Consider the following 26212-nt stretch of genomic DNA (forward strand, 5'->3'; position numbering starts at 1 on the left):
ATTTTGTTTATTCTGTTGTATGTTATTCTTGTAAGCAACCAGGGGAAGGTTATTGTTTTTAAAGATGTCCTTGAAATATTTTAAATAAATAAGTGACGTGTTGTGGAGACCACAGAGAACACTTTACAATGCAGGAAATATGTAGATGCTTTGCTGCATGCTGCTTCTCATGTGGTTGGCTATCTGCTACTCACTTAAGGCTCCAGCACTGTGTACAGAGGGCCAAAACCTTCTGATTTTGATTGGAAGCTGCCCAGAGTTTGGGATAAGATGAGAAGCTACATAAATGTTTTAAGCAAAATATATACATAAGCAACAATTCTTATCTTACTGCTGAAATCATATACTGTCAACCTTAAGCGATTGACAACAGGGTTCTGTGAGAATTAGACATAAACTGAACTGAACTGGACAAGCTCATTAATTATGCTTCAATTTAATAAATATACTGTTTACTGTATATGTAGTGTATATACTTCCTCCTTTCTTGATACAAATGAATATTTTACTCCCAAAGAACTGTGGAAGTGATTCTAAGCCACAGTTTTTATAGCACAAAGGGAGATACTTTGCAAGTGGACTGCTCAAAGGAAATCCCCTGAAGTGATGAACAGCTAGAAGTTAGAGTAGCTTTAGTTTGTTTGAAGCAGATCATTTTTCTGTGGAAATGTAACTACTGGCAGAAATCCAGAGAACCACTGCAAGGTAGCAGAGATAAGAAAAAACCTGTAATGCCTTGCTGCCATCTAGTGGTTATGTGGAGTTTTGCAGGCCAGATCTGATCTGATATTGTATAGAATTTAAAATTTCTGGCAATTTTCCCCATCCTAGTACTGTACAAATACTGTATATTGAATTAAAAATCCCATTATTAGCTACAATGTATGTATTAATGGGAACACAAATCCTCAACAGCAAAAGGATACACAATTAGGAAAGAATAGCTTAGTAGGTACAAACCTTTGAGGCCTAGCCTAGTAGCCAAAGGCAAATAATCACTTGGCCAGTTTTTCCATCTTCCAGTTAAATAGAAATGAATGTCCAAAATTCCACAGTAAGTGCAAAATTAATAATAAATAAATTTAATGCTATAAGATACCATGTTTCCCTGAAAAATACGACCCACCCAGAAAATAAGCCCTAGACTGATTTTTTGGCTTGCGCCTAATATAAGCCCTACCCCCCAAATAAACCCTAGTTAGGAGCCCAATGAAATGTGTATTTAGAAGGCAGATCAGAAAGCATTCAGCCATACATGGAGATAAAAAAAGATAATGGGCAAAGTAATTTTATTTATTCATAGGATATTTTTTCCAAATTCAAAGCCAAAAAAAAAAAATTTACACATCGTTGTTCATGGTTAAATAAAGGATTTCTTTATGAAAATTTGCTTGTGCATTGACCAGATGGAACAGATTTAAAAAGCTGGTCTCTTCTTCATCATGCTCTCCTAAGTAAAATAAAATAAAAAAACAGATAGAACAATACATATTTTTATTTGACATATAGATGTTGCTTAGTTTGAAAATCCCAAGCTAACATATAACATTTTATTTCATCAATATATTTCATCAATATATTGATGAAATTAATATAATCAGGAATTATGTATGAGTGACATGTTATTAAAACATGGATCATATTTACTTCTCTTGTTTAGTTATTATCTGATTCTATTTGTTTAGTCTATATTGGTTGTATTTATTGTAAATACATAAGGTTTGTTTGTATTGGAAATACATAATATTTGTTATATAAGGCATGCAATATTTCATATGCTCATAGTAATTTGTGAGTAGTCATATTATTTTTCATTTCTGAATTTTCTAATATGACATGCAGAAAAATATATGTTTATATTATACTTCAACCATATGAATATTCATCAGAATTAATCAGAACTAAAGCAATAGCAGTAGCTTTTAGACTTATATGCTGCTTCACAGTGTTTCACAGCCCTCTCTAAGCAGTTTTTACAGAGTCAGCATGTTGCCCCCAACAATCTGGGTCCTCATTTTACCAACCTTGGAAGGATGGAAGGCTGAGTCAACCTTGAGCCGGTGAGAATCGAATTGCCAAACAGCTGGCAGCTGGCAGCTGGCAGCCAGCAGTACTGCAATATAGTGTTCTAACCACTGAGCCACCATAGCTCTTAAACTTAAAAAAAAAATCTTTTTTTTAAAGAAATGCTGATTGACATTTCCAGAAATCCAGTTTTAATGTTATATTCTCACTGGAATTCTGATATGCAAAAATATGCATACTATAGAGTGCAGTCGTGCGTGTATTTTAAAAAGAAAATATAAGAAAGAAAATCTGTCTTGGAAGGAAACTGCACAAATCAAAGGCATTTCAGTAAATATACTAAGGCCAAATTATGTGACTACATGATTAAATTTCAACTGGAAATGAGAAATGAGATGATCTTTAGCTATTTGTTTAGATGACGGCCTCTTTCTTGTGGCATAGTGTTGGTTTTTGACAGGACCATAATACATGGAGAAAGAATTAAACCAGTGCTTCCCAAACCTTCTCTTTCAGTATCCCAAACCACTTATTTGAAAGTCCTTTTTACTCAGTGTAGATAAAATACTTTAAGTCAGTTTAAATGCCCCTGTTGATATTGAGTAATGGGTTAATGTGCTGTTATCCAAAGAAAAAGTACTTTTACCCAATTTTGGGTAATTCACCCAGGTCTGGGAAGTAGTGGATTGAACCTTTACTGTACTCCTCTTTCAGTGTGATTTTAATCCTAACCTCTTTACTCATAATATCTATGAGTATATCTAAAAGCAAAACCTAACTATATACTGCCTAGAAGATTCAGATAATCATGATTAAGGTGTGATTATAGTAATTGATTTCTTACCAGATATCACCAACTGTAAAGCATCCATGATAATTTGTGCAAAGGCATTCTCTACACTCTGCAAAAAAATGTTCTTTTCACTTGAGGTACGGAAAACGTTGCAGACTTTCTGCATCATTTTTACAGCCCACTCCATGCAATAGAGGTCCTTCTCACATACCTGGTAGAACAGAAACTTCAGCAAAATGAAATGTCCTTGATGATAAAAAAACAAACAGTTCTTTGCTCCTATCTTTGTGCTTTTCAATCCGAAATAATTCCATGGAAGTTTTGGGTTGAAAGACATACACACAAACATGCATATGTAAATATAGTAATGGCAGCTTTCAAAGGGCTAGAATCTTTAAAATTGTTGTTTTATTGGTTTCTGATGGTTTGACTTTTCTTTACTTGTTTTTTTTTTACAAAACGTAGCTTAAATTAGATAAGGTGGTATATCTTTGCTGTTTAAGGATTCTCTGTGATTCATCCTGACTCTGTCTGACTCTATGACTTTCCAACCAGAGGCACAGTCCTGATAGTTGAGTATCCCTTCCTCCTATCAAATAGTATTATAATTGCCACCAGCAAGCACAAATAATTTCCAGGTAATTTTAAACCAATGGCATTTTATCCATGTATAAGGTAATGAATGATATGTCAAGGTAACAAATACAGTACCATAAATAGTAATATTCAGTATTGCTGTTTGGTGCTTAAAATGTCAATGCTTCCTTTGGAAGAGTTAGCTTCTGCCACTTCCTGGGGTTTCATTATAGTATGGTGGTAGCATGGTTAGGAAAAGGAAACCTGACTTCTCGAATAACAGCATTAACAGCTTGGAAGACACTAAAAGAGCCTTGGTGGAGCAGTGGGCTAATGCCTCAAGTAACACCAGCTGCCTGCAATTAGTGCAAGTTCGCGTCCCACCAGGCTCAAGGTTGACTCAGCCTTCCATCCTTCCGAGGTAGGTAAAATGAGGACCCAGATTGTTGGGGGCAATTAAGCTGACTTTGTAATAATGCCGCTTGGGGCCCCCCGAAAGCCCTAATAATGAGCAGGCATATACATAGAATGAAGGCTATTGCTAAGCACATTGATTTGTGCTTCTTAGATTGTAAGCCGCCCTGAGTCTTTGGAGAAGGGCGGGATATAAATGGGATTAAAAAATAAAAAAAAATATTTGGAGAAATGGAGACTGGAGAATTATTCTTAGTGGAGTTGTGGAGAGAAATGGGAGGAGTGTATGCCCCCTTGAGCTTCTAAGGAAAAATGGTGCACAAGCTAAGAAAACGATCTATTATCTCTGTCTCTGGTGAAATGTGGGAGGAATGTGAGTCTAGATACAGACTTAAGTAAGGGGAGAAGGCACAGTTACTAATGCTAATTGGCTTATACTTCTTTCTGTTTGGCTATTGGTCTAAAATGGCAAGTGCTGATTGACTTGAGGTGTTTTCTGAGAACTATAAACTGACAAGCAAACATATAAGTTTGTCTCATAACTCTGATGAAAATTACATATGTTAGACTTGGATGGACTGGGGGAGACATGTAGCAAACAATGCCTGTTGATTGATTATGTGCCATCAAGCCACGTTGACTCTTAGTGACCACATAATTTTTTTTCCACAAAATGATCTGTCCCTAACCTGGTCTTTCATGTCTTCCAACAGTGCATTCATCACCTGTATAACTTAGGCTGAGTGGATATGTGTGTGTGTGTTTGTGTGTAGAAAAATAGCTGCTTTCATTTAGGCATAGGAAGATAAGGTAAACAAACTAACAAATGCCAGCTTTCAAATATTTTTTTCATCCCAGTGTCTGAAACAAATCAGCTTAGCTTCCCAAACCAGTAGATATCAGGAGATCAGGCAGTTCAGAGCTGATTTTGAATTAGTGCAAGAAAACCTTCACAGAGAAGTGCTCTCAGCTGTTACAGTGCATTCATTTTACTTAATACTGTATATACACAAAGAGCTTAAGTTAAAACATTTCTCTTTTCCTGTACAGTAATTAAAGCTATATGCGGTCATCCCACATGGCTCACAACCTGAGATAAAGCAGGAAGGTGGCCATATAATCTGTATCAATGTATGATGCTAATATTAATATACTGTATACTCTGATAAATATAATGCAAGCAAATGAGGATGTTTTGACACATCTGATGCCTCAAGTTAGATATACTGGTTCTGCCTGCCTGTCCATTAATTACATCAGGCCAAGAAGTTAAGTAAGCATGGCAAAATCCCAAATGTCCTATTCCTTCAAGGACTGCTGTAATGGAAGTTTAATAAAAATGCTTTCGCTATTCACATACAAATTGACATTATACAAGTAGCACTAAAATAACTGCATTTATGCACATGCTGCCATAGAAACTCTCCTAAAGCAAGGTAATTAATTTGAAGTATTTTCAGACATATATTAATTTGTCTCTTTTAAAATGTTATTCTGGTTAGTTAATTTTAGTGAATTGCCTGAAACTGCTAAGGAAGAACTGGTATCTAAGGGCAAAATTAAACAAGACATCAAATACGTCATTGTGCTGAACACGTTTAAGGCTTTAATCATGTTTAAAGAACACCAGGGAGAGGGGATCCAAATAAGAGTATACGAGAATTTAAATCCTTATTAAAAATTATTTTAACTCAAAAGAGTTATTGGCTCTGGAACTAAATTTCTTTTTTTGACAGTGACAGCTTTCTCTACATGCCAAAGTATAGTTCTCCCCTATTGGAGATGGAAGATTTTCAATTAAATTGTATGGAGCAAAGAAAAAAAAACTAAAATAGAAAAGAAAGAAAAAAGAGTCAGGTTCTAAATACTGTTCTCTCATCCTGATTATTCTCATTCACAGCTGCTATTCTTTCACAGAAATATACAACATACATTAAATGCATTCGCTTACTTTGAGTGCCTGTGGCCCATTTATAAGTCATAACACAGAGAAGAGAATACTACATAGAAAGGGAAAAATATCTGTTAATTACCAGTGCCAGGAACACCACCAGTCTTGCCAATTCAACAGCTTGGCCATTCACAGCTTTACTAGCCATAAATGGGAAGCAGATGTTGTTTCCACACAAAATAAGAAATCGAGCACTGTTTTCAAGATGCCATTCCTGAGGGATTACTATAAAAATAGAAAAAAGATTTGATACATACACAAGCACAAACATAAATCCTGCAGACACATAAGAGTTCACATATGCATGTTTAACTTTTAACTTTAATTTTTTTTTACATTTGAAAATATTATTTCAAAATAGGCAGAACACAAAACCAATTTATCTAATCCACAAGATAAGCAGTAAAAAACATTCAACAAAGGTTAGCTACTTTGGATTTTCAAAGGGGTTCAGTGATAAAACTATAGACTTTTAAGATTTAGTTTCTGTGGTTTTCAGTGGATAATACAATGAGCAAGAGTACTACGAAGACTAAAGAGTTCAACCACTTGTTCTTAAAAACCAGATGTCTCATGGCTTGTTAAAGTGGCTGGAAGGTGTCAGGTGAAGAGTTCTAGCAGTGGTTAATTCTTCTTTTGAGTGAGGGGTTTTTCTTTTATCTCTTAAGAAGGCCTTTGTCTAGCCTTTCCTGTAGAAGCCATCACTAAAGGTAAAGGTAAAGGTTCCCCCACACACGCGTGCTAGTCGTTTCCGATTCTAGGGGCCGGTGCTCATCTCCGTTTCAAAGCCGAAGAGCCGGCGCTTGTCCGAGGACGTCTCCGTGGTCATGTGGCCGGCATGACTAGACGCCAAAGGCGCACGGAACGCTGTTACCTTCCCACCGGAGTGGTCTCTATTTTTCTACTTGCATTTTTACGTGCTTTCGAACTGCTAGGTGGGCAGAAGCTGGGACTAGTAACAGGCGCTCACTCTGCTACGCGGCACTCGGAAAGGTGGTTGCACAACAGCTTCAGAGGACCATGAATGAAATGGATTACCTGAATCCTTTTCGGTCAGGATTCAGACCTGGTATGGGATGCAAATGGCATCACTCACACTTTTACATGACCTCTGGCAAAGGTGAGATGGGTTTGTGGATCCAGCTTGCCCTACTTGACCTCTCAGTGATTTTTGATACCATCAACCATGGTGTCCCTCTGGAATGAGTCACAGGATTGGGGGTGAGTGGCACAGTGTTATACTGGTTTCCCCGCTTTCTCTGGGATCAGTTCCAGTCACTGATGACTGGGGAGAGATGTCCCATCCTTAGCCTCTACTTTGTGGGATGCTCTGGGAATCAGTGCTCTCCTTTATTTAACATCTACAAGACACTGCTAGATGAGTTCATCCCTTATCATGGGGTGATGTACCCTCAGTACACTGATGATAGTCTCTGCCTCTGGCAAATTATGCAATGCTGTGAATCCCAGGAGGCTGTGAGGATCTACATAGGAAACAACAGGTTTCAGCTAAACTCTGGCAAGACTGAGTGGTTTTGGATTTGGTTCTCAAGACTTGCCATCTTTAATGCTGGGTGGGGTTGCACTGCCCCAGAGAGAGCCAATGTGCAATCTGGGATCCTCTTTGACTCATGACTCCTGCTCAAAGAGCTTTCTGTTGTTCACCAGCTGTGCCTGTTCCTAGATTGGGAGGCTCTGCTGACAGTCACCCATGCCTTAGTCACCTCCAAACTGGATTACTGCAATGCACTCTATGTGAGGCTGCCCCTGAAGGATTTCCAGAAGCTTAATGGTGCAGAATGCCAGAACACAACATATCATACCTCTGCTCCATGAGCCGCATTGGCTGCCAATTTGCTTCTGGATCTAATTCAAGATAGATTTTAACCTTGAAGGCTCTTATGGCATGGGGCCAGGTGTTCTGAGGGACTGCCTCTCCCTGATTACATCAACTGTCCCATTAGATCTGGGAGAAAGGACATTTGGTGGGTACCATCATTACATTTGACGGGTCCCGGGAGGTGGGTCTTTTCTGTTGTGGGGCACCGGCCTTTTGGAACATTCTCTCACCCTTCCCCCAAGTCAGGTTAGCTACATTCCTATTAATCTTCTGGAAAATCACAGTCACTATCATGTGACTTCCCACTTAGTGATCACTTCACTTAACGATAGAACCGCTGCTCCCAGTTGTGGTTGATAAAGACTGGGTGATATCTTGGATTCAAGTGTGCAAACAAACCTGCTAGCTCATCCACCAGACTGATGACATCATTCGCTGTCCACTCCTTTGCTTCTGTATCATATAATAGTTTAACAGCGTCTGCCAGCCCTTTCAAACTATTTTCATCTGTTGGGTCTTGAATCATATTCTGCCAATCAACATGTCCTGAATGATATTAAGCATAAGAGTTACTGAAGGAGACTTTGTCTTGAGATATCAATTAGCCATACTACCTATTTCTTGAGGTTTAAAGAAAGGCAATTCTAGATTCAGAATTAATAATGGCTATCTTGCTAGAAAATCATTAGCAGGATTGCAACTGATTTTTCTGCATGCTTAATATTCCACTTCCTTTCCTATTTTCAGGCTCCTAGCTGAATACTTCTGTGTTTTATTAATTAAAATAGCTTACCATCCTGTGTAGATGCAGGTCCAAATATTAGGTACAGCAGCCGAGCTTGATTTACCATTGGCCATGGCTTTAAAATACAGGTCAGCCAAAATGCTGAATCACTCCGATGAGTCCAATGGTTTAGAAGTACACTGCGGCAAAATGTCCTTATCCTCAATTCCAATTTACGGAAACTTCCTAGACAAACAGGTATTATAGTCTGCATTTAGAGTTTTCTAATGTTAAAACCTGTAAATTGTGTGAAAGATAATTATTTTGGATGGCACTGCTACAAGTTTAAACTCAGTAGTCACTATTGCTTTCTCAATTATTAGGGGTGTCACAAGACACAAAAGTCCAAATTTATAAGATGCTCACAAACATGGATTATTTACCAGGCTTGCTGCTGACAACTCTCTGCATTCTCTGAGGTAAACTAGTAAGCTCACAGAGAAAATGGTAAACTCGCTGACATTCAAATTCATCCCAACCGGCTGTTAAGGTCTGAAAACATACAGAATAAGCCACCAGAAATATAATAAACAATAATATTTTAGAGTTTGAAGACAACATATGATACAACTGTTTTATTTTCCTATTTTTGTAATATGAAATTTAATGAAAGTGGTCAGTGAGAAAGTGCAGAAGATGATTTATCTTGCGATACAGAGACGGTCCTCCAAATAATAAGATCTGCAATGTCTTTATCCAACTTTGAACAGAATGAAACTTAGAATATACAGCTGTAGTTTACACAGCATGCAGTAATGGACTCTAAGGCACAAAAGCTTATGCCATAATAAATATATTTATTTTTAAAACGTTACAAAGGTCTCAGTTGCTTTTACCTGTAAAAATACTCCATAACATTGTAATCCCAAACAGTGCAAAGAATCTGAGCAGCCATTGAATTTGAAACAGGAAATCTATAAACAAGCAGTAGAAAAAAGTTATCTTTTAATTTACTTATGTTATTCAATGGGATATAGAAATTAACAGATCCAATATTTTTTGGAAAACATCTATGCTTACTTCTGAAATTATTTTGTGTATGTACTTCAGTCTCTCTTTTGTAGGGAGCAGTAAAGTGCACCTTTTAAACAATAAGCCTAGAAAGAAAAATCATGCAGAGTTATTTGAAAAATGTTTTTGTGAAGATGCTTTTCAAAACCTGTAAACTATATTGAGTTAAGAATCAGGTGCCCATTTTTTCAAATTAGAGCATTCAGATTGGGCTGCAAACATATTGACAACTACCAGGTGACAGCAAAAACAGAAAAAAATATTTATTTTTGCCATCTAAAGATTGTTTAGACTTTTGCAGCTCAAATTTAATAGCTCTATTTTTAATGGGCTATGATTAATCTTATTCATGCTTACGGTGAATATAGTGCTTAGATAGGTTTACCAGGAGGAAGAAATCCTTCAAATCCCACAAGATCTTGCCCAGTGTACCTTTTGCTAGTTTAAGCTTACAGTAAATTTTTCATCTATAATTTGGATTTCTACAATGAGCAGGGAACTTAAATTCAACAGTCTAAATGGCTCTTTCCATTTAATGATTTAAGCTCTCAGAATTTAGGTAAGGTAAAGGTAAAGGTTCCCCCGCACATGCATTCTAGTCATTTCCAACTCTAGGGGCCGGTGCTCATCTCCGTTTCAAAGCCGAAGAGCCAGCGCTTGTCTGAGGACGTCTCCGTGGCCGGCATGACTAGACGCCAAAGGCGCACGGAACGCTGTTACCTTCCCACCGTAGTGGTCCCTATTTTTCTACTTGCATTTTTACGTGCTTTCGAACTGCTAGGTTGGCAGAAGCTGGGACGAGTAACAGGCGCTCACTCTGAGCAAAAATAATTCCACATATCTACTTTGTACAAAGTATCCTACAGATACTAAATAAACATTTGCTATGTGCATTAGAAGCTGTAATTTGATTTGCTGCCATATATTTCAGATGAATGAAAGGATTTAAATATTCAGTTAAGCTGCAGTACTTGGTTTCTGAGGTTATGTAATTTTCAGATTTTCCCTTTAGTGGTTGAAGCGAGAGGTAAAGCTCAGGGAAGGAAAACTGATGTTAGAACTTCTTCCCAGACTTCTCCAGATATTGCCAAGGCTAATGTTGCTTCATTAATGGCATGGCCCGGATTATCTGAGGGAGCACCTGCTGCCAGCGTCAATTTCCCATCGTCCTGTGCGCTCCCACAGGGAGGGCCTCCTCAGGGTACCGCCAGTCAAGGATTGCCGACGGGCGATCCCCAGGGGGAGGGTGTTCTCTGTGGGCGCGCCTGCCCTATGGAATCAACTGCCAACGGAACTCCGAACTGCCCCCGACCTTCATTCATTTCGCCGGGACCTAAAAACCTGGCTCTTTGAGCTATCTGGTCTGGACTGAGGGGTTTTAATGTTTTTAAATTGTGATTTTAATTTTTTGGGGCTAGACTTAATTTAATTTAATTTAATTTTAATTTTATATTGTATAAATTTTGCCTTGTAAACCGCCCTGAGTCCTTCGGGAGTAGGGCAGTATATAAACCGAATTAATAAATAATAAATAATAATAAATAAAACTGGAAGCCCAAAAATGAGACAAGATATTTAATCCAATCCAATACTCTTTCATATAATCTCTCCCCATCAAGAGAACTACATGTTAACTCTAAATGAAGAAGAAGTGAGGAAAAAATCAAAGTTCCCTGCTTAATTCTATTTAGTTTATGTTGACAGGTTCAAATGTTCATATGACAGCTTATGCTTCCTAAGGGACAGAACCAAATTGCTCCATATGAATGGTTTTATGGATCATTCTATGAAAATGAAATTTCTGATGCTTCTTCCAATTTTGATGTCTTGCACTGAAACCTGAATAGCAAAATATCTTGAAAATAAATCTTGTTTTAAAAGACCCTATACATAACATCCAGATCTTGAAAACAAGATGATGTCATTCTTCTAGTAATAATTACAAAGATGTCCACAAAGGGGTAAAAAAAGTCAAGATGTTAGCCAAAACCATGTGATCTGAGCACATTCCTTTTCTGTGTGTGCTATGTTCTGATGGTTGCGATTGCCATCTTGATTTTTTTGACACCTTTGGATAAGTATTAAGCATATTCAAGTTGAAAGAAAATTGGAACTTGAAAATAACAAATCACAACTACTATTTTTTTCTTTTAAGAAAAGAGGTTTTTCAACCATTTTCCCAAGCCATTGCAAAGGAAAGAACATTTAAAAGTTGTTTAAAACACACATAGGTAAGTTGTTAAAATGGATGTGTTTCAGTATTCCAAGATTTAGAATTTGTGAAAACTTATAATCTTATAATGTTATATAATTCATAATTTTATAATATATATAAAATTGTCTAGATATTGGAAATATATCTAATGCAGAAGGGGAGAAAGGGCAAAGTATGCTATGAGGGATAAAATTTTGGAAACATATTTTTTTTCAGATCAGAATTGAGAATTATTGCATGATCCATTAATGGTAATTGATCCATTAATGGTAAAGGTTTTAGACAAGAGGAAGATCTAAGTCATAATAATCACCAACTCATGTTGCTATTCAAATAAGACTAAATTAAATCATGTCCTTTTATATCACTTTAAAATATTAATTTTCAATTATCTTTTGATCTCATTACAATCTACCTACCTGTATATATAACTCTTATGGTCATTTTCTTATAGATTAATTTAATAAAGAGTAAAGGTGTAAGAAGAGATTAGTGGGAAATATGCGTAAACTATATTTATAGTTAGGATTACCGTAGTTAAGTCTGCCATATTCTGTGCTTCAGAATTATCAAATGATGTTAGTATACATCTGGAAATTTGCTTTGTGTCACAACTACCATATCTAAATTACAAAACTATAAAACCAGTAGATTGCAAAGAGATTTGTCTTCATTTTTATGGCTGAGATGATATTCGGTACTGCTCATGAACTATATGCACATAATATAGCTAAAGTTAAGTTACAACTAAACAGACATGGGACCCTTTGGGACTAATACTAATCTTCCTAGATTAGTTGTGGAGTTCTTTAACTGCTTTATTTATCTATCTATTGGAAAAAAAGGTAAAGACTTCCCCTGTCCAGTGTGTCCAACTCTAAGGGGCAGTGCTCATCTCCATTTCCTAGCTGAGGGAGCCAGTGTTATCTGAAGACGCTTCCATGGTCTTGTGGCCAGCATGACTATACACTAAGATGCACAGAAAATGTTACGTTCCCATCAAAGTGATACCTATTTATCTACTTGCATTTACATACTTTCAAATTGCTAGATTGATAGGAGTTGGGGCAAGTCATAGGAGCTCACCCTATCACGCGATGCTTGGGTCTTGAATTGCCAACCTTCTAGTCAACAAAGCCCAGTGTCATAATTGCTAGGCTACCGTGCTCCCATTGTATCTATATTAAATACCAAATGCAAGCTGATAACGCTCCACTTTGTCTCCATACTGCATTACCTATATCTACTGTTCTGTGTTGATGCTATAGAAATGAAATTGAAGCACTTAATTCCTTTCAAAATCAAACTGGTAACTAATTTGCATTGAACAATAATTGTGTTCACAAAATACACTTCTCTAAATTAACCTGTTTTGGGAGATTCCACAATATATTGAATCATACACTAACCAAACAAAAGGCTTCTCACTGTAAAATAAGCCTAAATCAATCAATCAACATAAAAAAATAAAGCTATCACTAACTGGTGAAGTATGGCATATGCAGATTCATAGGGACATTTGTTATTTATTGCATTTATTTATTTATTTATTTATTTATTTATTTATTTATTTGAATGGCCCAGTAATCCAATTTTACCTTTATCCCAAGACACATATGGTCTTTTTTCATTCCTAGACTATAATTTAAATAGGTATAATACTTCTGCTTTCCATAGAACATTATCAAACATCTAATCCTTGCTCTTTCAGCCAACATAATTCCATGATGTTTAAAAGAGGAAAGTAAGCATACATGTGAAATCAACCTAACCTTGTTTGTGATTGGCAATTTCCATGGTCTGTTGCATTTAAATGAGGGAAGTGAGTACTTTAGGTGGGAGGATGGGACAGAGATGCCATTGGTTATTCATTAACTGATCAGCATCCTGAAAATATTAATTCACTCTCCATGTAGATAATATATTTTGTTAGCCTGCTGAAAACCTAAGGGATAGTGTTGAAAATGAAGACTATAAATCATTATGCCAACAAGATACCTTATAGCTACAGTGAAAGCTTGGTTTTGTCAAAGTTTGGTTTTATGGAAATGCTCAGAGTGAAAAGGCTGTCACTGCAGATAAATGAAAAGAGAAGCAGGGGGAGGGTTGCAGAAAACCAGTGACAAAGACAGAATAAATTGCATGGAACAGAAGAAGAAAAAGAAGCTGTAGTGACTGGGATGATGAACCCTGGCAAAAATTCTGAAAACATCCAGAGAGATATGTTGACATAACAGTATGGAAAGATTACTTGGCAAAGGCTCCATAAATTCTGTAAAGCAATACATATTTCAGATTTCTGTTCCCATTACATGCCACTCCCCGACCTCCAAACTTAAAATGAGAGTGTTGCATGGGAGAAGATAGCTCTTCTGCTATATTTAACTATTGCAGTTCCCTTTTCCTGGTCTATTTGTCCTACAGTAGAATTCAGACATAAATTTGAAAAGATAAATATACATTTGAAATTTCACAGGGGGAAAGAGCACCAAGAGTATTACAGCAAAAAACAGAGATGGAAAGGCACGATTAAAGATTCTCATTGTTTCACATACACCATCAGTGATATTTTCACAGACTACAAATTTATCAGTTCTTCATAATACAAATACAAAAAACACAGAGCAATTGGGAGAAATTACAATTCCTTTCCTGTTATAAATGTATTTTCTAAGAAATTATTTCTTGTATTTATGATCAAGTTAATTTTTGTTCACTATATTAATCTAGACATTGATTTGACCTGTACATTTTTCCATGTGGTTAGACTTCTGTTTTGGAATATCTGAAAAGGACAAGGATTTGATCACCTAATGATTTGTAGTGTTCCAGAATGAAGGATCCTGTACTGCCAGATTGTTCATGGTTATGGAAATCCTGTGGAAAAAATCTCCTATTTCCAGAAGGAGCTGAGATGTAATTAACAACACGGTTGCTGATAGTCTTTGATACCATACTCATCATGCTGATATCTATCACTGAATAAAGAAGAAAAAAGAAAAGTAATTCTTAGGTTTTATTCACTTGGTGGTTCTTTTTCTTTCATTCATCAGACAAGTTTGGGACTGCTCTTAAGCCAACATAGACACATGGTCATACACATAATGGTGTATGTATGACCTTTTCATATATATGTAGGAACTCAATTTTATTTAAAAAAGGTTAAATCTTATGTGAATAACAAAATATTTTATGTTTTTGATATTCCCATGAGATCCCAAATAAGATTTTTTGGTGAGCCACACTCATAAAAATAGACCAGGCCAATACAAAAAAATTAAGTTAATGTAATCAAATTAATTTTATGAGCCATACTCATAAAAAAGGACAGGGCCAATACAAAAAATAAATAATGTAATCAAAATGCCCCATTTACAAATGTAGTTCATCTCCATCTGTATATACCAACCATTCCCTTTCTCACAAGTTATATTCTTGTTTTCTTAATACATTTTTTTAAGAAAAAGAAATTCCCAAACACAGAAACATAGAAGAACATGCACTCCTCTCCCTTCAATAGGAGTCTATGAGCAAGTGACAAAACTTGTATCAGAATATAATCTTTAGGTACTTGTGTGCAACGGTGCAACACAAATACAAAAGGACTGAGCTTGCATCATGATGTCACATTTTGTAATTTTTGTGTCACTGTGGTTAACAGCAGCCACTTAAACATCCTTACAGCAGAAACAGTTAAAAGGAAAAAAAAAACAGGAGGGAAAAGAGAAAAGGAAAAATGGCAGTTAGAATAAAGAAAGGGAACTGAAGTAATGGAAGGAAGTAACTTTACAAGAGGAATAATAGCCAATGGGGAAAGATAACAGGAGAGTTCTTTATTATTACAAAACAGTTAAAATTCACTAGGCAAACTACTTTTTTAAAAAAATTCCATTTATATCCCGCCCTTCTCCGAAGACTCAGGGCGGCTTACAAGCTTAGCAGTAGCCTTCATTCTATGTATATGCCTGCTTATTAGGGCTTTCACACATACCACAGCGGCATTATTACAAAGTCAGCTTATTGCCCCCAACAATCTGGGTCCTCATTTTACCTACCTCGGAAGGATGGAAGGCTGAGTCAACCTTGAGCCTGGTGGGATGCGAACCTGCACTAATTGCAGGCAGCTGGTGTTACTTAAGGAGGCATCAGCCCACTGCTCCACCACTGCTCCACCCACTGCTTCTCCCAAGCCTAATCTTCAAATGCATCCAATGCATTATTTACAGTCATCTACATTTGATGTTTGTTCAACAGTTTCCTCTGTTATCAGGTTGGGAACCAATCTCTAAAAAAAAACTTGGGGAAATTGGTTAAAAAACCCCTCATATTACCATGTGTAGATTTTCACACTCCATCCCTCTGTGATTCCATATTGTCTTTTTTGATGGATAGTTGAGCCAATTTAGCTCTGTCTAATTAACAAGTAAAAAAGCTTTGAAGACAATTCTCAAGTAGTGCTACTAGAACCCAGCAATCTAAGACTGGCTGTGATAAGAAGAAATCTGAACTGGCATGTTGTTTTTTAAGGGCCTAGGAAGTGAAAATTATGTTGGCATGCACACAAAGGTCCTAAACTGAGTCAATTGGTGGCTCTGGAGTTAATTCAGATACAAGGGTTTGCTTTCTATCTCCTCACATATTACAGCTTAAGCATTTGTTCCATGTCTTCACATGGTCAAAAGCTTATTTTTAAGGCTGAGCAGTACTTGTGATTGAAAGAGTGCTATGTTCATACTTCCACTTGGATTCACTCTGGAGATTGAAGCTGAAAGTCTACACAGCCTTACTTATTCTTTCACATATTCATTTAGATTTAAGAGAGGTTAGTAATTCTTTGTTTGGTGTGAATTTTAGTTGCTGAACTTCCTAAGACAGAAGCAGGTAGCAAACAACTGATGTACCTAAAAGGAGAACAAACCTACAAAATGGTAGTGGGGGAGGGGAATGAGCTGAACCGGTGGCAGCACTGCACAAGCCTGAGCGAGAGACGTCTGGAGCTGCAGGGCTGTCAGGGCTCAGCGGAAGCACCAGCATCAGCACCAGGCTCCAGCTGGAGCTCGGCACTGATCCTGGTGCTTCTGCTGAGCCCAGAAGAAGCACCGATCAGATGGAATGTTGCAGCATCTCCAGGGTCTTGTGATTTGCATTCAGATGCTTGGCAACTGATTCATATTTATGACGGTCACAATGTCCCAGGATCATGTGAAGTGACCAAAACCTGCTGCAACCACCCAGCAGAGGGGGGGATAAAAACCAAACACCCCCCACCCCACCCCCACTGCCAATCCTCAACAGAAATGCTCACAACAGTGAAAACCTCAGACAGGAGGAAGTGCGCCACCAGGCGGGCAGGCAGGTGTCTTGCTCAGCTGTGGCTTGGGGGGCACTTTTTTCAGTGCCACTGTAACTTCGAACAGTCACTAAGCGAACTGTTGTAAGTTGAGGACTACCTGTACTTCATCACTTTTTTCCCTTTTTTTTATGGTCAACATGTTTTTGACACCTTGCTAGGCGACTGGTGGTACTTGGATGTTGCCATATCCTAAAAGTGGTACAATGGGTGAAAAGGTTGAAAAGCCCTGCTCTAAAGTGTATTCTGGTTAGTCACTAACCAGTCATTCTGTGATGCAACTTTTTCACGCTGATATTTATCAAAACAGTGATTGTGGAATAGCTATAAGGTAAAGGTAAAGGTTCCCCCGCACATGCGTGCTATTCGTTTCCAACTCTAGGGGCCGGTGCTCATCTCCGTTTCAAAGCCGAAGAACCAGCGCTTGTCCGAGGACGTCTTCGTGGTCATGTGGCTGGCATGACTAGATGCCAAAGGAGCACGGAACGCTGTTACCTTCCCACCTTAGTGGTCCCTATTTTTCTACTTGCATTTTTACGTGCTTTCGAACTGCTAGGTTGGCAGAAGCTGGGACGAGTAACAGGCACTCACTCTGTTACGCGGCACTCGGGATTCGACCCGCCAAACTACCGACCATCTGACTGACCAACTCAGCGTCCTAACCTACTGAGCCACCGCGTCCTTTTTGTGGAATAGCTATGCTTACAGTTAAAACAGCTTTCACAGATACTTCTTCTCCAGCCAAAGAGAGAGAAGTTTAAAAATCCTACGGCTTCTTGATTGTCCTTTCAGGGACTTAGAATTCCACCCTCAGTTTAGATCCTAGTTCTATATGGCAATGTGGTTGCCATATTTTGCATGTGGGATAGAAGTGACTCACCTGAAAGATATCCTAAAACTATTTCAAATATTTCCAAAGGAAGGGATTTAAAATCCCCAAGAGTGGACAGATATGCAAAATCTGTTTGCAGGGTATTACTAAATTTGCTGGAATGTTGATAACTACACTGATGTTTTTGATTAGGAATCAAAGTACAGCTACTTCTCGTAGATGTCATCATCTTTTCTTGGTTCGCAGATATATCCTGAAGAAAAACAATTAAAATAAAAATTATTTTAAAATAGGAAAATTAAATCAATAAAACAATAGAAGTAGGCAGGAAAGTGGCAGAATTATGCTTAGTTGATGCATAAATACAGCACATATAAATGTTATGACAATGATGCATAAAATTAATATTTTCTTGGATTCCTGCAAAAAAAACCCTGAAAAACAGATTTAGTATAGAGTTGATATCATTTAGTCTTAGACTTCTCATTAGAAATCTAAAACCTCAGATAATTAGAAGCAAGGGAAATATTGCTCACAAATCAATACATTCTAACTACTTAATTTGAAGAAATGATGCAAATAAGGAGAACACTCCTTCAATTCATAATGATAATCAGTGAAACAGCTGGGCAGCATTTTTTATTTAATCCCAAAAAATGTACATAGTGAGAGCAAACATAGCATCTCTTTAGAAGACTTTAAAGCAGCTGCGCTATCTCTCATAGACAGAGCTGCTGAGATAAAAAATGTGGCTAGAAGACAGATGTGCTGAAGCACTTTTTGAAAATGTAATTTGAAATGTTACCAGCTCCTAGTAAACAGTAACCACCCTTAATTTGTAAAAAATCCTTCCAAATATTTTCCCCCAAAACATTTATGATTGATGAAATATTCTTCCTTTTCAATTATGTCAGTTTAAGTTTTATTTGTTTATTCAATTTCTATAGCTACCTATCTCAATCAAGTGGCATGGGGAAACTTACAATCCTAAAACTATAAACCAGGTAAAATGATTAAAAACAATAAAATAGTAAAAAAGTTCAAAAATAAATATGTACAGTAGCCAAGGTAGTTAGCCAGCTAACAGTAAAGTCAACAAATGGAGACCTCAATATATTCCAAGCCTCAGGCTTGGATACATAGCCATGTTTTAGAGCCTTGTGAAAGGCCAACAGGGTTGGGGCCATTCTAATCTCTAAGAGGAGAATATTACACAAAACAGGGGCTACTGCAGAGAAGACCCATCTTCTAGTTATCGTTATATTGTTGTTGTTGTTATCATTGCACAGTGAGCCAGATGTTCAGCCTGGATTTGGCATTTTTGTTTACCTATCAAGTCCTTACCAAGGACCTGGGATAGGCAGATGTGGATGTTTGATGGTATTACAAATATTGTCACAGGATGGAAGCAGTTCCTAGTAAGGCCGCCTTTTGCAATTGACTAATGGCAAATTGTTCAATGCCAATGGTGCTCCAGTTGTTTTGGGATTGCACCCAAGGCACCTATTACTATTGGTACTACCCTTGCTTGCCTTTGCCACAGTCTCTCTATTTCTATTTGTAAGTCTTTGTATTTTGTTATCTTCTCCAGTTCTTTATCGTCTATTCTGCTGTCTCCAGGCACTGCCATGTCCACTATCCTGACTTTTTTGTCTTTCTTATCGACAATTGTTAAATCCGGGGTGTTATGTTACAGGTGCTTGTCTGTGAAGTCCCAGAGCAGTTTAACTTTATCATTTTCTATGACTTTCTCTATTTTATGATCCCACCAGTTCTTGCTTACAGGCAAATGATATTTCTTGCAGATCTTCCAATGCACCATTGTTGCTACTTTGTCATGCCGCTGCTTGTAGTCAGTCTGTGCGATCTTCTTGCAGCAGCTTACCAGGTGGTCCACTGTTTCTTCAGCTTTTTTTGCATAGGTTGCACTTACTGTCTGTTGCTGTTTTCTCAATTTTGACTTTGTATGCATTTGTTCTTAAGGCTTGGTCTTGTACAGCCAGAATTAGTCCCTCGGTCTCTTTCTTCAACTTTCTTGCTCTTAGCCATTGCCAGATCTTGTTATTATCTGCTTTCCCAGCTATTTTTTAAATATACTGGCCATGTAGTGCTTTGCCTTCCCCTGCTTCTATTCTGTTCTTCATTTGTTTTTTCTTATAGGCCAGTTTGGTCTCTCCAGTAGTCAGTAAGCCTTCCTGATATACTAATTTCAGTGCATCTTCATCATTGTCCTTCAGATATTCTTCCAAAGCCATTCTTCAAACATCTGATGTACTTGCAGCATTCCACACCCACCTATTTGCCTTGGTAGATAAAGTCTGTCAATGTCACTGCGTGGATGAAGGGCATGATTCATTGTCATTATTTTTCTGGTCTTCCTATCCATTGCTTTTAGTTCTGCTTGAGTCCAATCCACTATTCCAGCACTATATCTAATGACTGGAATTGCCCAGGTGTTGATTGCCTTCACGGTATTTCCTCCATTGAGTTTGGACTTTAAGATCTTCTTCACTGTATTGATGTATTCACCTCTAATCTTGACTTCAGTGTACTTGATGTTGTCAGTTTGAAGGATACCCAAGTATTTGTAGTAATCTTCCTCATCCAGACTCTTAATGTTATTTTCGTGGAGCATCTTTATTCCTTCAGTTTTCACTATTTTTCCTTATTTGAGAGTACCGTAAGTGTGGCACATTTGTCCGAGCCAAACTCCATCGCAATATCTTGGCTATATATACGGAGTGTTCAGCAGCGATTCTATGTCAGATGATGTTTTTCCATACAGCTTCAGATCATCCATATAAAGGAGGTGGGATAGTCTGGCAGATGTTTTTGATGTTTGATAGCCATGTCCTGAGTTATTCAGTATTGTTGACAGAGGAAACAGTGCAATAACAAATAATAGTGGTGATAATGAATCTCCTTGAAATATTCCTCTCTTGATATTAACCTCTCCTAGTCTTTCACCATTGACCTGCAACTGTGTCTTCCATTGTGCCATCGATCTTTGCACTAATTTTCTGTTGTTGTTGTTATTATTATCTTCAATTCACAATCTGGGACTGATAAAAACTTAACAGTTCAAGTCCTAACCAAGGATGATGATGATGATTATATTATTATATTACATTATTAATATTATTATTATTAATAACAATATTACTATTAATCTGATAAATCTTCAATTGAATCTTAAATAAACTGATTGCAGGATGAAGGCATCTTCATTGAAGGTTATAGATGGGCTGTAATGTAACACATTGGTCTAATACACTTAAGTAGACAGATGTTCTTTGACTTACCAGTCCAGGACTGAGAGCAATAACTGATTCAAAGTTAGGTTCCACACCTAAGGAAGATATAGATGATCCATCTCTCCATTCCAATGCAGCACTTTAACTACTAGACACACTGTCATATGTGTGTTCTGTATACATATATATGAAGTATTTTAGCTATTTAGCTGCCCCCCCCAGTGTGTGTGTGTGTGTGTGTGTGTGTGTGTCTGTGTGTGTGTGTGTGTGTGTGAGAGAGAGAGAGAGAGAGAGAGAGAGAGAGAGAGACCAGGCCACCTACCATTAAAGTCTCAGTGTCAGGTGGCCTGATCTTCTGTTTCTGTTTACCAGGTTTCATTCTGCTCATTGTTGATACCCAAAAGGCTGTTTAAAGTTTCCACCACCTTGTCAAGATTTAAAAAAGACATAAGGGAATATCATTAATTTACAGGTAATACTGAACTACAAATTTTCAAATATTATCTCCCTGCATTATATTTTGAGATGAAACCTTGCAGCTCCATATTGATTAACTCCCATTGCATGAGGTGTCTTTTATCCCCATTTTTGTGGAATTTATCTGTTAGAATGGATGTATTGTCAAATGCTATTCCCCTCTTTGGCTCTCCAATAGACATTGATGAAAGATATTATAGCAAATATTGAAGATTGCTGATAAAACTGTTCAGGACAATCAATAGGAAAAGATGTCACTGTCACATTTGGTTTTTTAAAAAAGTTATTTGAGAAATGAGCTAGTCTTATAAGGTTAAAATTTGGTTATTCTGTTGATACTTAAAAGGGGCATTTTTTCATTTTCAATTTGTTTCTGTTTGGGATATATATATATATTAGAACACTTGGTTAGTATTATATATTGCAGTTCCTGCTACAGCATCATCCCAAAAATTGGTTTTTGCCTCTAAAATGAGCTTTCCTTTTTTTGAGAGAGACTGAATTTAGCAGTGTTCACAAACCATAGGTTATTTTTCAGCCCTACCAAGAAAATTGGGCAGGTAAAATGAGAGAGAAAATATCAGCATCACCAAATATAATGGAATGTATATAATATACACAAATATTTTAGCATTGTTATTTTAATCTTACTTTGAAAGCTCTCCCTCAGGGTGGAATGTGGTTCATTAATTTGTATGAGGCAAAAACACATAACTTCTGAAATAGGGGAGAGGAACATAGTGGATTATCTTAAAATTTTAATATATATTGAACCAATTTACATCCAAATTCCTCTATAATATTTTAAACAATCTGCATTTTCTAACCAGAATTATAAAAGTATGCTTCTCTGATAATTAAAGTAATATGAACTTAACAGGATAAATTAAAATGTGAAGTTTGTTGTTTCATAGCATGTAACTCAGAATCCCAAAGCACAATCTTTAGTTCAGAATTAATGAAGTTATATAGCACTAAAAAGAAATAAAGCAACCTTTTCAGCAATATTTTCATAAAAACCTCCTCTCCTACAACCTCGTCATTTTTATGTTATTCTGTGATTATTTGCAACACGTTGGATCATTTACTTCCTCTTAGAAATACAATGAATAAAATATCACTGAGAAATTTAGACTGTTTTCCCATACATGTTAAGTATCCTCTTTTCTTGTAGAATGTTCATTTTGTTTCTATTCAAGAGATGCTCAGAATAATGAATTTCTTCTTTGAAATCATATGCATCTCACTTTTCATCTTCAAAGGCTTCCAGAATGTTATGTGCCTAAATACAAAGGTTTTGTTAAAAAGAATGGCCTCATACTGAAAATCCTGGGATTGAATATTCACGCAACTGCGGACATTTATTTACCACAGGAACGTTATTTCTCTCAACAATAATTCATCTGAAATAGTAAAATGTGTTATTAATTCTCCTTTATATTGCGAGTTGTAAATTTCCCGCTCCCACCCCCCCACCCCGCCTTCATTGAGCCTCGTACAATTGCACGGTCTTACGGAAATCTCCCGCCCTCCTACTTAGCCCCGCCCCGCTCATAAATAATAAACAGGGTCGCTCTCCTCAAGGCCTGGAGGATGTTGGCTTGTCGTGTGCTTTTGATTTAGAATGGCGGAGTTGACTGGCTGCCTTTCCCATATGAATAATAATTCATGAGAAGAAGGCTTGTTTTTCCAGAGGGCGCCAAATGGCCTCTTCCGTGCCTGCTTTCATCAAATCATGGTGTTCTTGCATTTTGAAGCAGGCGTTTCTTTCATCTTAAAAACTAGGACCAGGGAAATGAAAGCCTGCCAGACAACTAGGTCTGAAATAGCCTTCCTCAGCCGGCTTCTTCAGAGCTGCCGGACTACAGTGCCCATTGCTCAACATATCTGCACCAGTCAGAGACGGATTGGTCTTGACGTCACTTCAGGCTTCATGACAAGAAACAACTTCCTATATTTGTACTACTGCGCCGACATAATGGAGCGTTTTCCAGACATTTCATGAACACGTGGATGGAGAATAGAGATTGCATCTAATTTTTCTCTTTTGACCTCACCTGCTGAATTATCTGTCTTCTGGTATTCATTGCAAGTATGGAACAGATTCTTTTGTAGCAGTGAAAGTAAATTGCAAATAATCAGGAATTGTCTGTTGAAGACGCACACCCAGATTTTCCAGGCACGTTTTTCTTGGGTCCCCTAAGACATCGCGCCCCCCTTCAACCCTAAAGCATGGCTTAGAGAAATATGATAAGTATTGAAAAGACTTATCTACAGTAGTACTGTATAGCACATAGAGCATTTTTGTAAGCGTTAACATTTCCACAATGATTTGTAGATGTCTTTACAAGAACACTAGAGGTCCCTTCAAACCGAAAATAATGCTGGATTGAATAATGGATAGGAATTTGATTGCCAAATTTAGGCATAATTTTCCTGCAAATGAAAACACTTAAATCAGATGAGGACTGGATGTTGCCTTTCAGACTAAGTTAAAACAAATAACTCAGTAATATTTCTTATCCGGTCTTCTAGGAACCCAACAGATGCACAATGTTCTTGACTGGGAGACATTCCAAAACCTTTGATTCTTATTATATTAATATCATTCTTGTGGTTGAAAACAACAGAAGAAAGCCAATCTCTGATCTTAGAAAAATATATATAGAACTTATTCACCTGAAAGCAAAGTAAAGACTCCGTTTTAGGCAAGAACTTATGCTACAATGCCAGACACCAATTGAATTTCCAAAGACTGTTCATTATTATTACTCTATAATTCTATTATTATTCTAACATAAATACACACATAGAAATTTATGCTTGTTATGTAAACAGGTTTCACAGAATTTTTGATTCTGATAAGAATTTCTACAGCATCCCCCCTTTTTATTAAAATGCAGATAAATTTATAGAAGTATATTTGCATTGCTTTTTTTAAAAAATCCATGTTATATCTTAAAACCATGGAATGTTGTTTCTGACAATTAATCATTGGGATTATTATCTGCTATGTTGATTCAGATGGTCAGATTTACTGCAGCATTTGGCTAAATTTTCAGATTATTTAGTTATTTAGTTATTTTGATAATCTCCTTTTTGTGCTTATGTACTTGGCCAGTGCTGTTTAAGTGAATCTCTTAGCAATTAAGCTGGCCCATACAACTCTTGGATATTTTCCTTGTCTGTTCTTGTCCTGATTCTTTAGTTTAGAAGTTTTCAACACAAATCAGAAACATAACACAGATGCCTGGGGGGAAAAATCCCTGAATCATAGTAAGCACATATCTTATATCACAGAAGATTAATGTTTCCCAGGTAAACATCAGTTATTCAACATTCTGTGTGAATACTTATTTCACTGCAGGCTCATTAAATGGCTGTTTACTACACAAAGAACTTCATTTTCTATGACTTCATGCAATAAAACTATCACACTATTGCAATTTCTATATGATGTATAACGTGTAAAATATAAGCTAAATGTAATTGTTTTATCAGTTATCAATTTATAACTCTTGATCAGTCCAGTACATTTGCTTGGAGAAATTTTCTCCTGTTCCTCCTTACAGAATAGCTTCAGTTTAGGAATATTGACAGCTTTCTCATAAGAATTGCCCATTTCAGATCCTTCCATAATATTTCTATAGGATGATAGAAATGGCTTGGCCATTCCAAAAAATTAATGCTCTTCTGCTTTAACTATTTTTTAATTGTAGAACTGCATGATCTACTTTCTCTTGAGCTTCAGTTCATGGTAGATGCCCTAACATTTCCCTGTACAATTTGCTGGATTAATCCAGGATGGCAAGCCATCTTGGTTTAAACAAAGCAGGCCCAAAACATGATACTGCCACCACTATGCTTTGCAGATGGGATAAAGTTCTTAAGTTGGAATGTAGTATTTGCCTTTTGCCAAACTTAAATGTTTTCAACAAGACAAAAAGTTCTATTTTGATCTCATCACTCCACAGAACATTCTTCCAATTGTTCTCTGGTGTATCCACATGAGTTTTTGCTCACTATAGATTGGCAGTGACATTCTTTTTGGAGAGTACTGTCTTTCTCCTTGCAACTCTGCTATGAATACCATTGTTCAGTGTTGTTCTGATGGTAGTCTCATGAATATGGACATTTCCCAACCCAAGAGAAACCTTTAGTTCCTTAGACATTACCCTGGGATTTTTTGAGACATCTGAAGTATTAAACACTTTGCTTTGGATGTGATCTTGATTGTTTGACCTCTCCTGGAAGGTAACAATGGTGTTGCATTGCCTTCTTTGTACGTAGTGTGCCTGGCAATGGACTGCGAGTATCCAAACTCTTTGGAAATAGTTTGTAATTTTTTCAATCCTAGTGAGCATCAACAATTGTTTTTGGAGGTCCTGAGAAATCTTGGTTAAAGCCATTGCAATGCACATTTTCACTTATCTATATTGTGAAGATCAGACTTTAATGGCAAATACCCAAAATTCTATTATATTCAGTGTCCCCACACTCACTGTGTACTATATACAGTATATTATAAAAATACTATATATGTTGAACTCTACTTCATGGTAATTTAACTATGCTTATCAATGAACGTTTCATAATGCTGGCAATATTCTGTTGCAATATGTTGCCCAGTTCTCTAGCTGTTTTTGAAAACCAATTTTTAATATTTCATTTCAGGGAAGGATAGCTCTAT

At 37.0% G+C, this 26212-nt stretch overlaps 1 protein-coding gene across 1 annotated transcript; it reads right to left on the bottom strand.

Annotated features, from left to right (window-relative positions):
* Positions 1-1340: 1340 nt before the first annotated feature.
* FBXO47 (F-box protein 47) lies at positions 1341-18017 on the bottom strand (the record flags this gene model as incomplete). Its single annotated transcript, XM_081345703.1, has 10 exons — positions 1341-1450; positions 2870-3029; positions 5842-5984; positions 7999-8145; positions 8393-8569; positions 8767-8875; positions 9220-9297; positions 9404-9480; positions 14420-14587; positions 17840-18017. The coding sequence occupies 10 exons, from the start codon at positions 18015-18017 to the stop codon at positions 1341-1343; spliced, it is 1347 nt and encodes a 448-aa protein (XP_081201829.1).
* Between the last annotated feature and the right edge of the window lie 8195 nt (positions 18018-26212).

This window comes from Vipera berus, assembly GCF_964194415.1.
Source record: "Vipera berus genome assembly, chromosome: Z".
Lineage (NCBI taxonomy): Eukaryota > Metazoa > Chordata > Lepidosauria > Squamata > Viperidae > Vipera > Vipera berus.